The sequence below is a fragment of the Salmo salar genome, chromosome 16 (assembly GCF_965601325.2).
Source record: "Salmo salar chromosome 16, fSalSal1, whole genome shotgun sequence".
NCBI lineage: Eukaryota > Metazoa > Chordata > Actinopteri > Salmoniformes > Salmonidae > Salmo > Salmo salar.
Window position 1 is genome coordinate 76,306,829 of NC_138306.1, and position 18,750 is coordinate 76,325,578.

Below are 18,750 nucleotides of genomic sequence, written 5' to 3' on the forward strand. Positions count from 1 at the left end.
GGAGTTGCAATTGAGATTCTCCCAAGGACTGTTAGAAAGGCAAAGGGGATGTGGTGTTGACATAATGAGACATTATAGCTGTCATCCATTCCTCGATCTCTACCTAATATGACACAGTCAAAGTTCCTTGCCCAGTCAAAGTCATGACTATAGAATTATCAGCACCAGTGTTCAGGCCTATCTGACTAAAACCAATGCAGCCAGGACAACCTTGAGCCAGTGACCTTAATGTTTTCGATGCATCCACCATGCACACTACCTCCTGTGCCATAGAAGTCCAGAACTCCTGGCAGAGACTTCAGGACACCTACATTTTGGGACCCTGCATTCACATAACAAGGAGTGTCAGTACAGTAGCCTTCAGGCAGCTGCCTGTTATGTCACAATGTGACACACCTGGATTAACAGCAGGGGAATACTACAAAAAGAGTAGGTTGGTGATTGATTAAAAGGCTTACTTCAAAGAAAATGACTATTTTCTACATTTTAGAATAATAGTGAAGACTTCAAAACTATGAAATAACACATGGAATCATGTAGTAAAAGTGTTAAACAAATCAAAATATATTTGAGATTCTTCAAATAGCCACCCTTTGCCTTGATGACAGCTTTGCACACTCTTTCTCTCAACCAGCTTCACGAGGTAGTCACCTGGAATGCATTTCAATTAACTGGTGTGCCTTGTTTAAAATATATATTTAACCTTTATTTAACTAGGCAGGTCAGTTATGAACAAATTCTTAGTTACAATGACGGCCTACCCCGGCCAAACCCGGACGACGCTGGATCAATTGTGTGCCGCCCTATGGGACTCCCAATCACGGCCGGATGTGATACAGCCTGAAGATAAACTTTTGTTAAAAGTTAATTTGTGGAAGTTCTTTCCTTAATGCGTTTGAGCCAATCAGTTGTGTTGTGACAAGGTGGGGGGGTTGTACAGAAGATAGCCCTATTTGGTAAAAGACCAAGTCCATATTATGGAAAGAACAGCTCAAATTAGCAAAGACAAATGACAGTCCATCATTACTTCAAGACATGAAAGTCAGTCAATACGGAACATTTCAAGAACTTATAAAGTTTCTTCAAGTGCAGTCTCAAAAACATCAAGCACTATGATGAAACTGTCTCTCGTGAGGATCGCCACAGGAAAGGAAGACCCAGAGTTACCTCTGCTGCAGAGGATAAGTTCATTAGAGTTACCAGCCTCAGAAATTGCAGCCCAAATAAATGCTTCACAGAGTTCAAGTAACAGACACATCTCAACATCAACTGTTCAGAGGAGACTGCGTGAGTCAGGCCTTCATGGTCTAATTGCTGCCAAGAAACTACTACTAAATGACACCAATAAGAAGAAGAGACTTGCTTGGACCAAGAAACATGAGCAATGGACATTAGACCGGTGGAAATCTATCCTTTGGTCCGCATGTGTAGTTCCCACCGTGAAGCATGGAGAAGGAGGTGTGGGGGTGCTTTGCCGGTGACACTGTCAGTGATTTAGAATTCAAGGCACACTTAACCAGCATGGCTACCACAGCATTCTGCAGCGATACGCCATCCCATCTGGTTTGCGCTTCGTGGGACTAGCATTTGTTTTTCAACAGGACAATGACCCAACACACCTCCAGGCTATGTATGAGCGATTTGACCAAGAAGGAGAGTGATGGAGTTCTGCATCAGATAACCTGGCCTCCACAATCACCTGACCTCAACCCAATTGAGATGGTTTAGGATGAGTTGGACTGCAGAGTGAAGGAAAAGCGGCCAACAAGTGCTCAGCATATGTGGGAACTCCTTCAAGACTGTTGGAAAAGCATTCCAGGTGAAGCTGGTTGAGAGAATGCCAAGCTTGTGCAAAGCTGTCATCAAGGCAAAGGGTGGCTACTTTGAAAAATCTCACTACTGTCATTGGTTACACTAATTGCAGTGTGTTTACATAATCTGGTTCAATAATTCATTACATTACCCTGAGGAAGGCACAGTGATGCCGAAACGTTGGTAAATACCCATTAAATTGCTGGGAGATTATACACGGAGTGTGCGACTTTATTTATTTTGATAGTTTATAGTTAATTCGCCGTTAGTCAGCACCTCCACACAAACTATTATTCTGAGTGTGCGCCAGCTCATGTTTTTTTAATCTAAATCAAATCAAATCCAATGTATTTATATAGCCCTTCTTACATCAGCTGATATCTCAAAGTGCTGTACAGAAACCCAGCCTAAAACCCCAAACAGCAAGCAATGCAGGTGTAGAAGCACGGTGGCTAGGAAAAACTCCCTAGAAAGGCCAAAACCTAGGAAGAAACCTAGAGAGGAACCAGGCTATGAGGAGTATAACACTTTTCTACATGATTTCATTATTTCATAGTTTTGATGTTTTCAGTATTTTTCTCAATAGACAAAATAGGGAAAAAATAAAGGACTTGAATGAATGATTATGTTAGGTATGTCCAAACTTTTGACTGATACTGTATGAGGTATTGACTGTCAAATACTACTGAATATCTTTAACTCAACTATGACGCTGTCGATTTTTACAACATCACAATTGAATATGAAATAGTAAAGCAAATTATACAAATGTAGCCAGACTTTTAAAAACTTTTTGGAAAGGGTGATAAAATGTCGCGATATGCGCAATGTCCTCCTCTGCTCTTTGTGGTTGTCTCAACCAATAAAATCTCGCTCTGGGTTCCTGCTTCTAGCTTCCATTACACCACGACACGAACCACCACCAGTTAGTAAGCGGTGTCGGTTTAAAGGCTTTAGACCACCGAACTATAGTGTCATGAAAATAAGCAAAAATAATTTACAGTAATATATCAACTATATCTTTAAGGTTCATTCATTCGGAAATTGACAAAGGAAGAAAAGACGAGCGAAAACTAAGGGACGTCGACAAACCGGCAAACAAAGAGATCCCTTCTCGACGACAACATTTTTCCTCAATATTCTTTAGTTATGAGTCATGTGGCCGTCGAAAATTTACACGGTCTAGAACAGCAGGTGAGTTGTCTTTATTTTTTTTTATGTGTTCATATCTATAACACGTAGAAATGAGTAGAACGAGTCTGAAAATGCAGTCGTGGATACCAAGCTAGTTGGTTAGCTTTGCTCGCTAGCTACGTTAGCTGTAACTGCGTGTGTTGTCTAATCTCTGGGTAAAATGGAGGCCGGTGGTTGATAATGGTTGGTGACGATGGCGGTGCTTCACGTTCAACAATGCAGTATTTCTCACAATTGGGTTGATCCTTAACTATACCTCTAAGACATGCAATCTAAACCCTATGTTCAATGTTGGTGACATTACAACTATTTTTTTACCTTGCATTTATCCACTTGAGCTGATGAGTGTTAGCCTGCTTGCTAGTTTGGCCTCTAGTTAGCGTTAGGTACGTATGCTAACACGAAAGCTAGCTGGCTACATTTTCTTCTGCGTCACTGTCACATTGTTTTAATCCCGAATGAACAAAGCGTGTTTATGCTTTGCACAGTTGCTGGCTAGCAACGACTGCATTGTTTGGTTTTGTGTTGTGCTATAGATATTGTTGCCATGTTAAAGAACCTGTCATTGTTAAGTCATCCAGTTGTTTTTGTCACCTGTAACGTTAGTCCAGCCGACAGTATCCAAGAAAACACCCATTAATTTGGTATGTAAGCATTTTAAAAATCAGTCTTTGTTACTGCATTTGCAAATGCAACATTTGTCAATGTTAAATATGGTCAAACATGGAAGATGAAACCTAACATAATTATTAGTAAGCTGTCATGACATTTTCAGATAGTCAGCCGATGCCAATTTGACATGTGCTTGTCAGTGTGAAAGGATGTTGGGTTGGTGGTGTCAATTTATTTTGACACAGGAAATAAGACCCCCATTGAGCAATGTTGGTCACGCTCCTTGATAACCTGTATTTGTCTGTTAAAGCAAAGGACTCGAGGGGAAGAACTTCGGTAACAGTATATACATTTGAGCAGAGAGAAATCCAGTTCAACTCTGTAATTGGAGTGTTTTGGTAGGGTGGTAGGGAACGAAATCAAGCTATGGTTCTGGTGTTACACTTTGTATTGCATGTTATAGAGAAGCTTCTCATAAACACACAATACTTTATTTCCTGATGATAGAATTTACCATTGCTGATATCAAATGTTCAAGTGATCTAAAAAGGTCGCGACAGGTCATTGTCAATCCCTAGTCAATAATGGCACCAAGTCAATTTCTGAATTCTTAAATTAAACACATATTATCCAACATTTCAAGATAGGGTGATCATACTGTTGGGACATTTTCAGGGCTGATGTAGAACCGAAATTATTCAAATAAAAGCAATAAATTATTAACTTAAAATGCTATGTTATGCTAATTAGGCACTTCATATGCAAACCAGGCAGTACGGAATACATCATTCATGTATTTTAAGCCCAATTGAAAGTAGGGTGGTCATATTAACAGATCTAAATGCTTTATACCAAACTGAGTTTGCAAAAATTTGAAATAATTTATGAAGTAAGCTTGCAACTTTTTACATGACCTCATGCAAATTACATACTTAATACACTCCTACACTCGCATCCATCCCCACACACACCTTCTCACTAAGTCTGAACTGTAACACGGAAAGGAACTACGTGACCAAAAGTATGTGGAAACCTGCTCGTCAAACATGTCATTTCAAAATCTTAGGCATTAATATGGAGTTGGTCCCCCCTTTTGCTGCTACAACAGCCTCCACTCTTCTGGGAAGGCTTTCCACTAGATGTTAGAACATAGCTGCAGGGACTTGCTTCCATTCAGCCACAAGCATTAGTGAGGTCGGGCACTGATGTTGGGTGGTTATGCCTGGATCGCAGTCGGCGTTCCAATTCATCCCAAAGGTGTTCGATGGCGTTGAGGTCAGGGCTCTGTGCAGGCCAGTCAAGTTCTTCCACACCGATCTCCACAAACCATTTATGTATGGACCTCGCTTTGTGCGCGGGGGCATTGTCATGCTGAAACAGGAAAGCGGCTTTCCCCAAACTGTTGCCACAAAGGTGGAAGCACAGAATCATCTATAATGTCATTGTATGCCTGTAGCATTAAGATCTCCCTTCACTGGAATTAAGGGGCCTAGCCCAAACAGTGAAAAACAGCCCCAGACCATTATTCCTCCTCCACCAAATCTTTACAGTTGGCACTATGCTTTCGGGCAGGTAGTGTTCTCCTGGTATCTACCAAACCCAGATTTGTCCATCGGACTGCCAGATGGTGAAACATGATTCATCAAACCAAAGCACACGTTTCCACTGCTCCAGAGTCCAAAGGAGGCAAGCTCTACACCACTCCAGCCGATGTGTTGCGCATGGGGATCTTAGGCTTGTGTGCGGCTGCTCGGCCATGGAAACCCTTTTCATGAAGCTCCCGACTAACAGTTCTTGTGCTGATGCTTCCAGAGGCAGTTTGGAACTCGGTAGTGAGTGTTGCAACCGAGGACAGATTTGTACGCGCTTCAGCAGTCCCGTTCTGTGATCCTGTGTGGCCTACCACTTGCTCCTAGACGTTTCCACTTCACAATAACAGCACTTACAGTTGACCGGGACAACACTTGCAGGCCAGAAATTTTACGAACTGACTTGATGAAAAGGTGGCATCTTATGACAGTGCCACGTTGAAAGTCATTGATCTCTTCGGTGAGGCCATTCTACTGCCAATGTTTGTCTATGGAGATTGCATGGCGGTGTGCTCGATTTTTATACACCTGTCAGCAAAGGGTGTGGCTGAAATCCACTAATTTGAAGGGGTGTCCACGTACTTTTGTATTATAGTTTCATAAAGTACAGTATTGGGATATTTGGACATTGGGTAACAGCTGATACTTTGTTTTAAAAAAATGCTATATTTTTCTTTTAGTGAAAACCGATTTGTTTACTTTTTATTTTTTTTATTTTTTTATTTAAATTTTATTTATTTTTACCCTTGGTCCATTATTTCTCCCTCACTGACCACCCTAGTTTTGGGTCTGTATTCCTGTAGCCCAGGGCTGCCCAACTTTCTTCCTGGAGATCTACTGTCCTGTTGGTTTTCAGTCCAACGCAAATTTAGCATATCTGATTCAGCTAGGTAAGGTCTTGTTGAGCAGCTAAATGGTAGAATCGGGTGTGTTAAATTAGAGTTGGACGGTAGATCTCCAGGAAGAGGGTTGTGCAGCCCTGTTCTAGTCTATTGGCAGTTTTGAGTGTCTGCCTTGTAAGAAAGTATCTTTGGTTGCTTGCAAAGGTACACCCACGGTAGAGTGCTCTGCAAAATGTACAATTGAAACTTACTGTAATTGGATTGTGGTGGTGGGGGGGCAACAAAACTAGACAGGGGAGTTCCCTGCTTCACATATGTATAATGGGGGAAGCACTGTAGTATAAGGGATATTCATGTCTTTCTGCATTCTGGAGATCAATAGTTTGTCACACTTTATTTGGATAGTGTGACCATCTGTTGATAAGCAACTGCTGGTTTAGGGTTAGGATAAGTGTTAGGGTTAGTAGATTGTTAGTTGAAATGTTACTGTAGAGCATCTATAGATGGAGTGTTACCCATTTTTTTTTTTTCACCCTTTGTCTTGCAGCTTACTGTCCTATATGCATGTTTAGAATTACATTTATCCGTAACAGTGTTTACCGTAGTACTTAACTGTACGTTTCATTTTCTATTTCAGCTTGCTGTCCTAGGCTTGAACAATGCTGACGGGCAGGGCGGAGGTACTGGCAGTAAGTGATCTCTACTCTTTGAGCCAAAGGACATCTAGGTTGTGTTATGGTGATCCTTTTCTTTTATGATCACTTGGTCTGAAGCAGCCCTCTCTCTTATTCTTTCCTTCAGGGCCATTGGGTGGTTCAAGGACTGAATATAACCCCCCACCCCCAGGTGGCCTTTTTAATGGCTAGTTCATACCCCAAAGTCAAGAACTTGTCAGATGTTTTTAGACCTTAGAAGTGGTCTGAAGTTGAGCTGAGTTAGTGTTCTGCAGGAATCTGCAGATAAATTATTGGTACCGTCCAATCACAGGCCCACGAAACATCCCTGTCCTGACATCACTGGCCTTTGTGGGAAAGAGACTAGAGTATGGAGCTTTAAACTATTGGGACTGACTCACATTTCCATCAGTGTATTACTAGGTTCATTTAGGTATAAGATGCCATCAAGTGATTTTAATTTCACTTATTTATTTTTAGCCAATTCATGCTCTCATCATTTATGAAATAGCATAAACACCATTTAAGTTTTAAGTTTCATCATTTGGGGTACAAGACAGTTTATTATTTTTAAATTTTTATTTGTTTAATCAAACAGGCCAGATGGGCTACTTAATCCCTATTAAATTAAAGGGATTGTGACATCCCTAGAATAAGACTAGGAACCCATTAGACCTGTGACGTGTTTGTGTACAGTACTGCCCTTGTGTTCACAAGTCTGTCTCTCTAGGGACCTGTTACATTCCACCTCATTTACGGAACCAAGAGGCTTCCAAAAATGGTAAGTGTCGTCCCCCCATCAACACTACCACCTCTGAGGTATGCCAGTTGGACACCGTAAAAATGCCCTGGCCCCCTAGTGGTCAAGAATGCCATAATGCATTGTAGTGGCCCATAATAAACATTTCACTAAATTGATTAAGCTAGCAACAATGCTGTAAAATTCCCTCAACTAAAAAGTAGACTATTAGCTTTAGTTTTATCTTGACAATTTATTCTCGCTGAGCTGGGACAAGGTCAGCTAGAGGGTGACCCGGGTGTATTGATTTTCTCCACTAGTTTGAAACAGTGGCGTAAAGGTTGCGTTAGAATCCCCATCTTGTATAGCCAGCCGCTTGTTTTTATCTCATCCCAAAAGACACTACAGGGAGACAGACACAAAACCGTGCAAATCCAATGTCCTTGAGTCCATTTTGTGACAGCATCTGGGAACTGCTTTGACAAACCATCAACCACTCCATTTCCATGCTTTTACTGGCCAACATTCGCAGTACATCGGCAGCATGTTTTCATCATGAAGCCCCCCCCCCCCCACCCATGACGTTGTTTGTTGTTGTTTTTTTGTTGCAGCAGATGCTTTCTCTAGACCGAGCGCTTTGTCAATGGCACCAGGAAGCTGTAAGTCCCTTCACAGTCCGCTCTTTGGCTGAGGGAAGCTCTGGCGTTTTTTATTTTAAATGTCATCTTTATTTTATTCTGCATGTTTTAATAAAATTGCCTACCAGAACAGTGGTCTCACTCAATTCGATTAGAAAACAAGGCCACGTGCATTTCGACAAGGGGACTGGAGGCTCTCAAATTACATCTTTAAAACCACATTCCCATGGGTGAAACAAAGACATGACTGGCTTTTTCCTGCATTAAGGGTGTTGGCATCCGCTCACATGCTTACATTTTGTTCAAACAAAACACAGCCTCCATTAGTTATGTCATTCCAACATACTGCTTAATTACAAGGTTTCCATTTATTTGTGTGTGGAATTTAAAGTGGTAGGTATTAGCAAATTAATGCTGCTTGCATAACAAATGTTCCTTAATCGGGACTTAATGAGCCAAATTATTGACTTGTGTAGACTTTTATTGTATGGATTGCGTATTGTTTACTGGGAAAATAAGAGGCATCCGTGCAGTAACAAGTGGTGGGTGTCTGGGATGTGAAGGTCAAAGGAACCAAGAAGGGCGTGGTTTCATTGTGCCCCTAACCCCTACTAGCTCTAAAGGACCTCAACACATTTCTTACAGCCATCCAGGTCATTCTAATCTGTGAACATAGGCTAAGGGGAAGTAGCTAGAGGCTGAAATGGAACTGGGCCTACTTGGTCCAAATCTCTCTTCCTACAGTGTCCGTTACTGCCTACCGCCGTTGTGCCCTTGAGCAAGGCACTTTACCTCTAAGTGCTCTAGGGGTGCTACTCTGCCGCTGCCCCTGTGTTGCTCCCAGCCTGTGGTGTCTGTCAGATTGGTTACTGTGACAGCAACAACTAAAGAATATCTGTGCAATGGACCAATAAACAAAGTATTGTATTGACTGCGCATGAGGAAACCCTCTTGTACTATGGGAGTCACCATGTCTCTCCTCTATTTCCTTTCTGTTTTTACCCAAGATACGCCTGGCGGTTGGGACGGTGGACGCAACGGCTTTGTGCAGAATGGTTACCACGACAACCGCATGAATGGGGGTAACCGGTACAACAGTGGCCCGCCTCGCATGGAGAGGGGCAGGGGGGGTGGAGGTTTCCGCGGCGGCAGGGGCGGGTCCTACAACCCGGTACAGCCTATGCAGAACGCCGGCATGTTTGGCGTCTACGACAACAAAGATGGCGGCGGGTGGAATACGACTAAAGATGCATACACCAGCTTCGGCGCGCGTCCCGACAGGGGCAAGTCTGCTTTTTTCAACAACGGCGGGAGTGCGCCCCGAGGAAGGTGAGAAGACTAGAGAATTCACCCCAAAGCCCTTAGCCAACAACTCTCAGGTTCCACAGAGTTCAATCCCTGTACCATGAGGCAACTCGCTAGCAAGCTAGCTTTCCTGACCCCTGTGGTTATCTTATGCTTGACAGTTACCAACGTGGAGGGTTTGGAGGCAGTGGAAACAGCCGCTGGGTGGAGGAGTCCAGGGATGACGAGGACTGGTCCAAACCCACTCAGGCCAATGAGCGCCTGGAACAGTGAGTAGTAACCTAACTTACCCCCCTTTCTGCATACTAATGATAGTTCAATAATGAGGACTTACCAATGTCATTTTACAATGCATCACTATCCGCTATCCCTGTTTTTATCAATATCCCCTCTCGTTAAAATGGTCAAGTAGACCTTTCTGTCACTTTCCTGACCTTCTGTGTTTCTGCTTTTCCCCAGGGAGCTGTTCGCTGGTGGCAATACAGGGATTAACTTTGACAATTACGACGACATTCCCGTTGAGGCCACTGGCCAAAACTGCCCCCATCACATTGACAGTGTGAGTCCCCACGTATTCTTGCCAAATAACCCCGTCTCAGATCCAGTAGCCCTCATGTCCTATTAGTCAGCATTTTGTTAGAATTCTTCAAAACCAGAAGTGTTTCCCATAGGCTCTACTGAGCAGCTTGTGTGGTGCTGTTGATCCCCCTACACATATCCCCCCCCTTCCCACTGAAACAGAGTTGCGTGAAAGCTGTTTGGTGTTCATTTGAGTGACTGGTTTGTCTTTGTATTTCAGTTCCAAGACGTAGAGATGGGAGAGATCATCATGAGCAACATCGCCCTGACCCGCTACACTCGGCCCACTCCGGTCCAGAAGTACGCCATTCCAATCATCAAGAACAAGAGGGACCTGATGGCCTGCGCCCAGACTGGTTAGAACCAGAGCGAACTAGAACCACTCCAAATTGGATTGGTCTGGAGAGCTATATGCAGATATGACTTAAAACAGCTATTCTACTGTAGTTGATTTAAGTATAGGTATATGACTAATATAAACTGTGGTCTCTCAGGTTCCGGTAAGACTGCCGCTTTCCTGTTGCCTGTACTGAGTCAGATCTACACTGAAGGCCCGGGAGAAGCCCTCGCTGCCCAGAAGTCTGGAGGACAGGACAACGGAAAGTATGGTCGCCGTAAGCAGTACCCCCTCGCTCTGGTCCTGGCCCCCACCAGAGAACTGGCCCTGCAGATCTACGAAGAGGCCAGAAAGGTAAGCAACTGCCCCCCTCTCACCTGGGATGCTATTGCGGGTGTAGTAAAATGCTTGACACACCTACACAATGTGACCACACACAGAGAGGACAGACATCCCATCAGCATCAATACCAGCTAGGTCGGTAGCGGTCTGCCAGTGGGCCTCTATCTCTTTGTCTCTGTTTTTGTGTTAACTGACAACCAGTCAAGGTTGGTATTAGGGAACTGCAGTGTAACACACAATCATTGTTTGTGTTCTCCTCTCTTGTCCCTTTCCCTGCCTTCTCTCTTGCTCTCTGTACCCTATATTCACCCTCTTCTACCCCTCTCTCCTGCTGTAGTTTGCGTACCGGTCCCGTGTGCGTCCTTGTGTGGTGTACGGAGGGGCTGACATTGGCCAGCAGATCAGAGACCTGGAGCGAGGCTGTCACCTGCTGGTGGCTACACCTGGACGCCTGGTGGACATGATGGAGAGAGGCAAGATCGGCCTCGACTACTGCAAGTGAGTAGACTTCCAACAGTCTGGACTGCTGGCAGACTGAGCTGTCCCAGACATAACGTCTGGTTCTTGACGTCATTGTTTTTGAGAAGGTGCAGACAAGTTACAAAGCCCCTTGGCCCAGTCACTAGGGACTTTACCTAGGTGAATAACCTACGCCCCATTCGCATTGGTTTAGTTTTACTGGGGGAGATGGGAGTTATGTGAACAAATCACCACATCTGTAATTTAAGTCCTGTCCAAATCTTCCATGTCCGTCATTTTTTAAATAGCAGGAGAGTAATAAATTCAGCTGGAAAACCTATCATTTTTCGACTATCTCCAAGGTCCTCTGATAATATTAGTCCTGTGCGACTCGATATCCCTGTTGTGAGAGAAACGTCTTGAGTTTGACAGGTGTTGCTCGTGGTTTGAGCAAGAAACATCTAGTTATCAGTGTAGCCTGTTGTCACCTGGACATGTTGAAATATATCTTCACACCTAGAATAAAAACCTCCAGTCTTCTGTCAATTTATTGAGTAGGAAAATAATTAATTACAGGGGGCAGATTGGGGAAATAAACGTAACCCGTCTGAATCGCCCTCTGGAATAAGACATTCTGGGGTAATAATTACATAACCAACGTTCTCTAGTAATACTAGCGCTGTGCAAATGGAGCTCTAGATGAATTGCGTACATGTGGGTAATATGATTCATTCCACCTAGTCCATCAGTGCAAGCAAGAGCTGAGACCATATTGCGTAGCCCAGCTCTAACTCTCCTGATGCAGCTTATCAGACTATTGATTAGTTGAATTGGCCTGCTGGAAAGGAATCCTACATACCCATGAGTCTCTGACTATGATGGGAAAACAGGTCTACAGCCAATACCTGACCCCGTCTCTCTGTTAGTTACCTGGTGCTGGATGAGGCTGACCGGATGTTGGACATGGGTTTTGAGCCCCAGATCAGACGCATCGTGGAGCAGGACACCATGCCCCCTAAAGGCATCCGTCAGACCATGATGTTCAGCGCTACCTTCCCCAAGGAGATCCAGGTACACGCCCACATGGTGTTCAACTCCCTTTCCTAAAGGGATCATGGTACATGGACAATATTTGTTACTCTCCAGTCCCCACAATGGCTTATGTATTTGTCAAAAGTATTGTGCTTAATGAGGAAAGAAGGAAGGTGTTATTTGCCATTTGTCCTCTATGGTGTATTAACCCACCTTTCCACACACATTTAATAAACTATCCTCCATGTTGGCTCCACAATAACACGAACCCCTCGGTCAGATCCTGGCGCGTGACTTCCTGGAGGAGTACATCTTCCTGGCGGTGGGACGCGTGGGCTCCACCTCCGAGAACATCACCCAGAAGGTGGTGTGGGTGGAGGACGGTGACAAGAGGTCCTTCCTCCTGGACCTGCTCAATGCTACAGGTAACTACCTGGACTATACCTGTCACTGGCTCAACCCCCTCTCCTGTCCCTGTCTGTTACTTACTGGAACTTTTACTGGTAGTGCAGGGTTTCTCAAAGCTCATCCTGGGGACTCGCTCACTGTGTTCTGGATTTTATATACATTGATATGTGGTTGATAAGGGCATTCAGTTACCTGAAGGAAGCTTTGATTGGTTGAAATGAAAACCTGCATGGACAGTGGGTGTTTGAGGACTGGAGTTGAGAAACCCTGTGTTTGAATAGCCCCTCGGTGTCTTATGAATATGTTGACTTGATCAGTTGGGCTAGGTGGAATCTGCAACGGCAGGATTTCCCAACATCACCTGTCTATATTAAAATCTAACTAAATCCTGAAGCTCATCATTGATTGAATATGCAGACATGTCTTTGATAGGACAACTTCCCAGCAGATTCCACCTGCTCCTACACTAGACTAGTTCCTGTTTTTTTTAATTATTTTTAAGCTTGTCAGATGTAAGCTCTAGATCTTAGAAGATGGGTAACCATTCAGTTGTGATGGTCTAGTATTGATTGCATTAGGTATTCTGTTCTTTCAGATGGTCATAAGCCTGGGTTGTGTTCAGTGGGCAGTTTTTGTGTGTGTTGAACGTGACCCAGTGTTGGTAGGGTCAGATGTGAGGTGAAGACTTGTACTCTAGCTTAGGTATGTTGGCTATCATAAACTGACCCTGCTTAGTATCCCCAAACCCCAGTTACTCCTATGCAGAGCCATGTACACACAGAGTTCAGGAAACCGTCCTCCATGTTGGCACCAAATGTTCCTCAACAATAACATTCTAATAATGAGGTCGTATTGGAACTCGTTGGTACCATTAATGGCGGCCATTGGGTTTTCTGAACTCTGTTGGCTAGCCTCCCCCTTTTTTAATGTCACTTATGAACTGTTGAAACTGCAATGAGTTTATCATCGGGTTTGGTTTTATCCAAAGTCATTCCGAGCGAAGTTCAGGACAATGCAGGTGAAAACATAGAGAAACCTGGTAAGTAGGAATTTATTATTACTAAAGTGGATGTAGAAGCTTGTATCTCACTTCATATTTCAGTTTATTGATTTATTGCTTGGCCTGTATTGGTTACCCATATTAGTCATCCATTTGTGTCCAGACGAGAAGGTCCGGTTGGTTCTGATCAGCCATCTAGTGTGGTTGTCATTGTGAGGTCATTCACTGTTTTGAAGGGTGTTGTCTCCTTTGTGGGGGGGGGGGTTTGATTTGGGAATCTGACTGTTGATTTGTTTAGTCCACACCCTGCTTGCTACTGTAACCGTATGCCATTTCCTACACTTATGCTTTTGTTATGATGGCCATGACAGCTTGCAAAACGTTCACGGCAGGTCGAAAAATCAATAACATGATCCACTATTCTAACAGATGGAGAAACATGTTCAAACATATCTCTATCTGAATGTGCTGTAACATTTTAAACCTTTTGAAGAAGCCCTCTGGTCATCATGCATCACGACTCACTGTAGAGTAGCCCGACACAGCTTTATATATGCAGCTTTTCTTTGCTAGAGCCTCCATCTCTTAGCAACACTATGGATGTTTCTCCTCTCTCTAAACACCTCTGGTGATTCGGCTCCCTCCTTCCCTCTCAGATCCACAACCACAGGGGGTAGTGGGTAGATGCTGTTTCCATACCTGTAATGTCTCCCCTGGGGCTCGTTTAGGAGGGTACTGAGCAAGCGCTGAACGTTGCAGATAGAAATGCCACGAATAGACCTGATGCTAATCCTCCCATGTCTGTTATACAGAATCTATTTTAACATTTTTAAGCAGTGACTCACCGGTCTTCCTTCTCCCCAGGTAAGAACTCTCTGACGCTGGTGTTTGTGGAAACCAAGAAGGGAGCGGATGCCCTGGAGGACTTCCTGTACCGCGAGGGTTACGCCTGCACCAGTATCCATGGCGACCGCTCTCAGAGGGACCGAGAGGAGGCTCTGCACCAGTTCCGCTCGGGACGCTGCCCCATCCTGGTTGCCACGGCGGTGAGTCTGCAAGCTGACATTTTGGTTTGAATTCTTCAGCTCTGTGACAGGTAAAATATATTGGTTGACAAATGATAAAGCCAAACACACTAGGTCTTTGGCCTCGTACTGTTCAGGGCCTGGTGTTTGTTTTGCAATATGGTTGCATGTTGGGGTCGTTTTAAAAAGGGAACTAACATGCTTCTGTTCAAACAAGCAGGCCAATAGTTGTATTTGTTCTCTTGTACCAGGTGGCTGCCCGTGGCCTGGACATCTCCAATGTCAAGCACGTCATCAACTTTGACCTGCCCAGCGATATAGAGGAGTACGTCCACCGTATTGGCCGTACTGGACGTGTGGGCAACCTGGGTAAGCCTCTACAACATTCAAGAACTCTCAACTCACCACTCAGCGACACGTAATGCAAATTGTTTTTATTTAGATGACTATTTGACTGTAACATGGTGAACCCTCTCCTCTCCCAGGTCTGGCCACGTCGTTCTTCAACGATAAGAACGGCAACATCACCAAGGACCTTCTGGACATCCTAGTGGAGGCCAAACAGGAAGTACCCTCCTGGCTGGAGAGCCTGGCCTATGAACACCAGCACAAGAGCAACACGCGCGGACGCTCCAAGAGGTACACACGCTTACACACACACTCCTACATAAAGGAGCAGAAGTACAAGGGTTTAGAGACGTTCCACTCTTAATCACTGACTCATCCTCTCTGTTTAGGTTCACCTCTGGTGGCTTCGGAGCCAGGGACTACCGTCAGACAAGTGGCGGCGGCAGCACTGGAGGGTTCGGGGGTCGCGGTGGACGCCAGCCCGGTGGACATGGAGGAAACCGTGGATTTGGTGGCGGCGGTAAATATCCATTAAAACCTCACAATGGAGCAACATTTGGGTGTAAATATTACTGTTGGTCTATCCCACAATTCTTAGGACACAAGTCCAAGAGTTAGTGTTTAATTCCAACCATGCTCCAACACAGTCCTTATTTTCCTTCTAACACTGTCCTGATTCCCCCCCCCCCCCCCCCCCCCACATCACAGGTGGCTTTGGAGGAAACTTCTACAGCAGTGACGGCTATGGCGGAAACTACTCTCATCAGGGGGGAGTGGACTGGTGGGGCAACTAAACATCCCTCCAACCCTACCCCCTCTACCTACACCTCCTTCCTCCTCCCCCCACCATCGCAGTGGGTCGCGCCACGCCAAACTCACTGATAAGGAAACCACATGTGTAACCTAAGCCAGACTATATAAACTCCCGTGTAGCTTCCAAACAGACTGCAGTACATTACCAGCTGTGATTCTCTGACCGCTTTTCCAAAAAATGGAGCTGAGAGACGGGGGACCGAGAGGACAGCTGACCAAGAGGAAAGCTGGAGCCACTGAGCGATTCCTAAAGAAACATGGCACCGCCAGGCTGTGGAATCATCGTGTGGTCGCCCGTAGTGACTATAGCGTATTTAGGATCTTGGGACTTGCAGTTCTTTTTTTTTTTTCTTTACCTACAACTGCTTTTTCTTTCTTTGTAACAAAACAAACTGAGGATCATTTGTTTGTAAATGTACTGTGCCTTTAACAATTAGATTGTTTTATCTGTATTTTCTTTTAAGCGTCATAACGGGCTAAAACCTGGCCAACAAGAACTAAATTATATATTTTTTGTTTTGGTTTAAACGTGGTTTTGTTATTTTATTCGGAAGGAAAACAAAATAAGCTTGAACTAAATATCAAACCTTGGCAAACACTGAGATGACATGACTTTTGAGTGAGTCATTTGTCCATTTGAGCTTCAAATTTGTCACAGGGTAATCTGATGGCTAGCTCTGACCGCATGTTGCAGCCATCCTATGAGAATTCCAATATAGGTTTTCAAACCCTTGTGTGACAAAAGTGCACTTCAAGGAAAAAAAGAGTTCAAAATATTTTTCGCTCACTCTATCCTGGAGAGGAATATGGTAGTCTTCACTAAACGAGCCATTCCAGTTGTACAATTTTAAAATTGAATATTTAAATGGTATGTCCATACATACAAACTATTTGAGCAAGTAGATGCTCAAAAGTTCAGTTCCCCACTTACAAATTGACTTGGCATTGTGGCACCAAGTGAAGCAACTTCTAGCTGCCTGGTGGGTGAATTTCGTTTTTGATTGAGCTTTTTTACTTAAACATTTTGGAGGATGGCAATTGACAAATATCCATCCTTCTGGGAGAATGTTTCTTAAAATTGTCAATTCTAAAACAGCGCTTGCCATATAGAAAGTGAAGTTCGAATGGTTGCCATAGGACCACACAGTAACCTGGGTGGCTTTGCTTTTTGTCAAGGCCATCCTGGGATGAAATACGCATGCAAGTGTTGTTTTTTGGTCAAGGAGTTTAAAAAAAAAAATGCAAAAGGAAATTCTGCAGCAGGCTTTTATTTCATTACAAAATGTTGTTCTCTTACACCTTTAATTTAGTTCTCTTTTTCAAGCTGCGTTCGAATCCGAAGGACATTCTCGGGTTAACTGTTTAAAGACACAAGCTCTTCCTCCTCGGAGAGCGTAGGAAGGTCAGAAGTTAACGGTCAGCAATGTACAGGCGAGCGAACTGCACATGTAGCAAAGGGTGATGGGAAGTGCAGTTTATTTACAAGTGCACCATTTTAAGAGGCAATGAGGTTTTCCTGTGTATGCTGGCTGGTGAATCTAGACCACGCGACCCGGCCAAAGACGGGGGTGCTTTATCTATCCTTCATTTCTGACACAGAACCAATGCAGCTATTCTTCCCTTTGGTAGGGTTGGGCCGCCATGATGTATTATGTAAAACCACTGGCCAGTTTACTACTATAGCTGGCATCCAGGCTTCCTCCTTATATAGGAGGGAGGCCCAACGTTGGCAAGAAAATGGCATTTTAAGTGCAATAGGTATATATTATCAGTGTGTCTGTCGTGCCTTGACATTTTGAATCAATAACAGTGAGGTGGTGGTTATGAAGCAGATGCACTGACGGTATTGTGTTAACTTAAGATTGAATGGTGCTACCTAAGTTAGGTCAGGCCCCTTTGTGATGTTACTTAACGGCCATCAAGTTTTCAAAAAAACAAACATTTTATTGCACATCTAGAGTTTTATATAAATGTCTTGAGTGTGTGTCCTTAAAGCTTCCGAATTTTGTGTGTGAGGAGATTGTGAAAAACGCAGCTTGTTTATGAAAGGGGAAGGGTTATCACTATTTAAACCAGGATTTATTTGGGACCAGGGGTTAGTTCAGTAGCAGTCTGAGAATTGAGCTATTTGCACACAGATTACTAGATTCTACTTTTGCTGCTAGTTTGTGTAATTTATTAAGCATTTTTGAGAAATATTTATTTTTATAAGCCTAAAGTGATAGTTTAAGAAACTTGACCAAAAGACAGTACAAAAACACTGGCACTTGAATGTTGAATGTCACCGGTATGCGTGGAAATGTATATTTTTCGGGGTAGTGTGAGCTTTTTAATGTCAGTCATATTGGACTCAAATCAAAATCCACACCTGTTACTTCTAGTAGTACTGGCCACATGGCCACACCGTCTAATCAACCTTAACGTTTAATTGGTGAACAAAATTCGAAACAAACAACCAATGCCAAGGTTTGGATAAAAGTGATAACATTTTCTAAAAAATATTGTACCAGTGCAAGAAGTGTCCAGATTCTCTCCAATTCAATTTACTTTTCCTTGTTTTTGAGGGGTTTTTTCCCCTCCCCCAGCGAATGTCTGGCACATGGCAATCTTAAGAAGAAAAAAAACATGTGGTTCTGCTCTGTTGTATTTGCATATTTGGGCCTCACTGTGTTCTGTGGAGTGTGTGGTGAGTCTTAGCCGGATCAATGAGTCTTACAGTAACATTGGCTGACTGAGTCTGAAAAGTAAAGGTGTGGATGAAACATATGAATGGAAATGTGAAGCTGCAGAGAGGAGAGGTTGGAGAGCTTTCGGCTGGCCAGACACTCCCCTGAACGCCACCGAGTCGCCCACTAGTTTGTATTTGCTTTATGTACTAGTTTAGAGGCTGTGCACTGCACGAGAAAACACCTGTGCATTTATTGTATGATTTTACCAAAATTAAAAGTTTTGACTTGCAAATACTTAACAAACTTTTGTATTTTGTCTTTGCATAGCCAGAG

General features: G+C 43.7%; 1 protein-coding gene across 8 annotated transcripts; it reads left to right on the top strand.

Annotated features, from left to right (window-relative positions):
- The first annotated feature begins 2,697 nt into the window (after window positions 1–2,697).
- LOC106575550 (putative ATP-dependent RNA helicase an3) lies at window positions 2,698–18,711 on the top strand. 8 transcript variants are annotated; one of them, XM_014152116.3, is made up of 18 exons: window positions 2,698–3,006; window positions 6,687–6,738; window positions 7,454–7,504; window positions 8,074–8,121; window positions 9,108–9,429; window positions 9,567–9,674; window positions 9,865–9,964; window positions 10,205–10,340; window positions 10,479–10,675; window positions 11,001–11,161; window positions 12,049–12,193; window positions 12,435–12,579; window positions 13,551–13,601; window positions 14,427–14,608; window positions 14,839–14,956; window positions 15,073–15,226; window positions 15,325–15,497; window positions 15,644–18,711. In XM_014152116.3, the coding sequence occupies exons 1-18, from the start codon at window positions 2,962–2,964 to the stop codon at window positions 15,727–15,729; spliced, it is 2,274 nt and encodes a 757-aa protein (XP_014007591.1). In that variant the 5' UTR covers window positions 2,698–2,961; the 3' UTR covers window positions 15,730–18,711. The 8 variants fall into 8 exon arrangements, with proteins under 8 accessions (XP_014007591.1, XP_014007594.1, XP_014007592.1 ...); XM_014152119.3 differs by having other exon boundaries at window positions 15,325–15,455; XM_014152117.3 differs by having other exon boundaries at window positions 8,077–8,121.
- The last annotated feature ends 39 nt before the right edge of the window (window positions 18,712–18,750 follow it).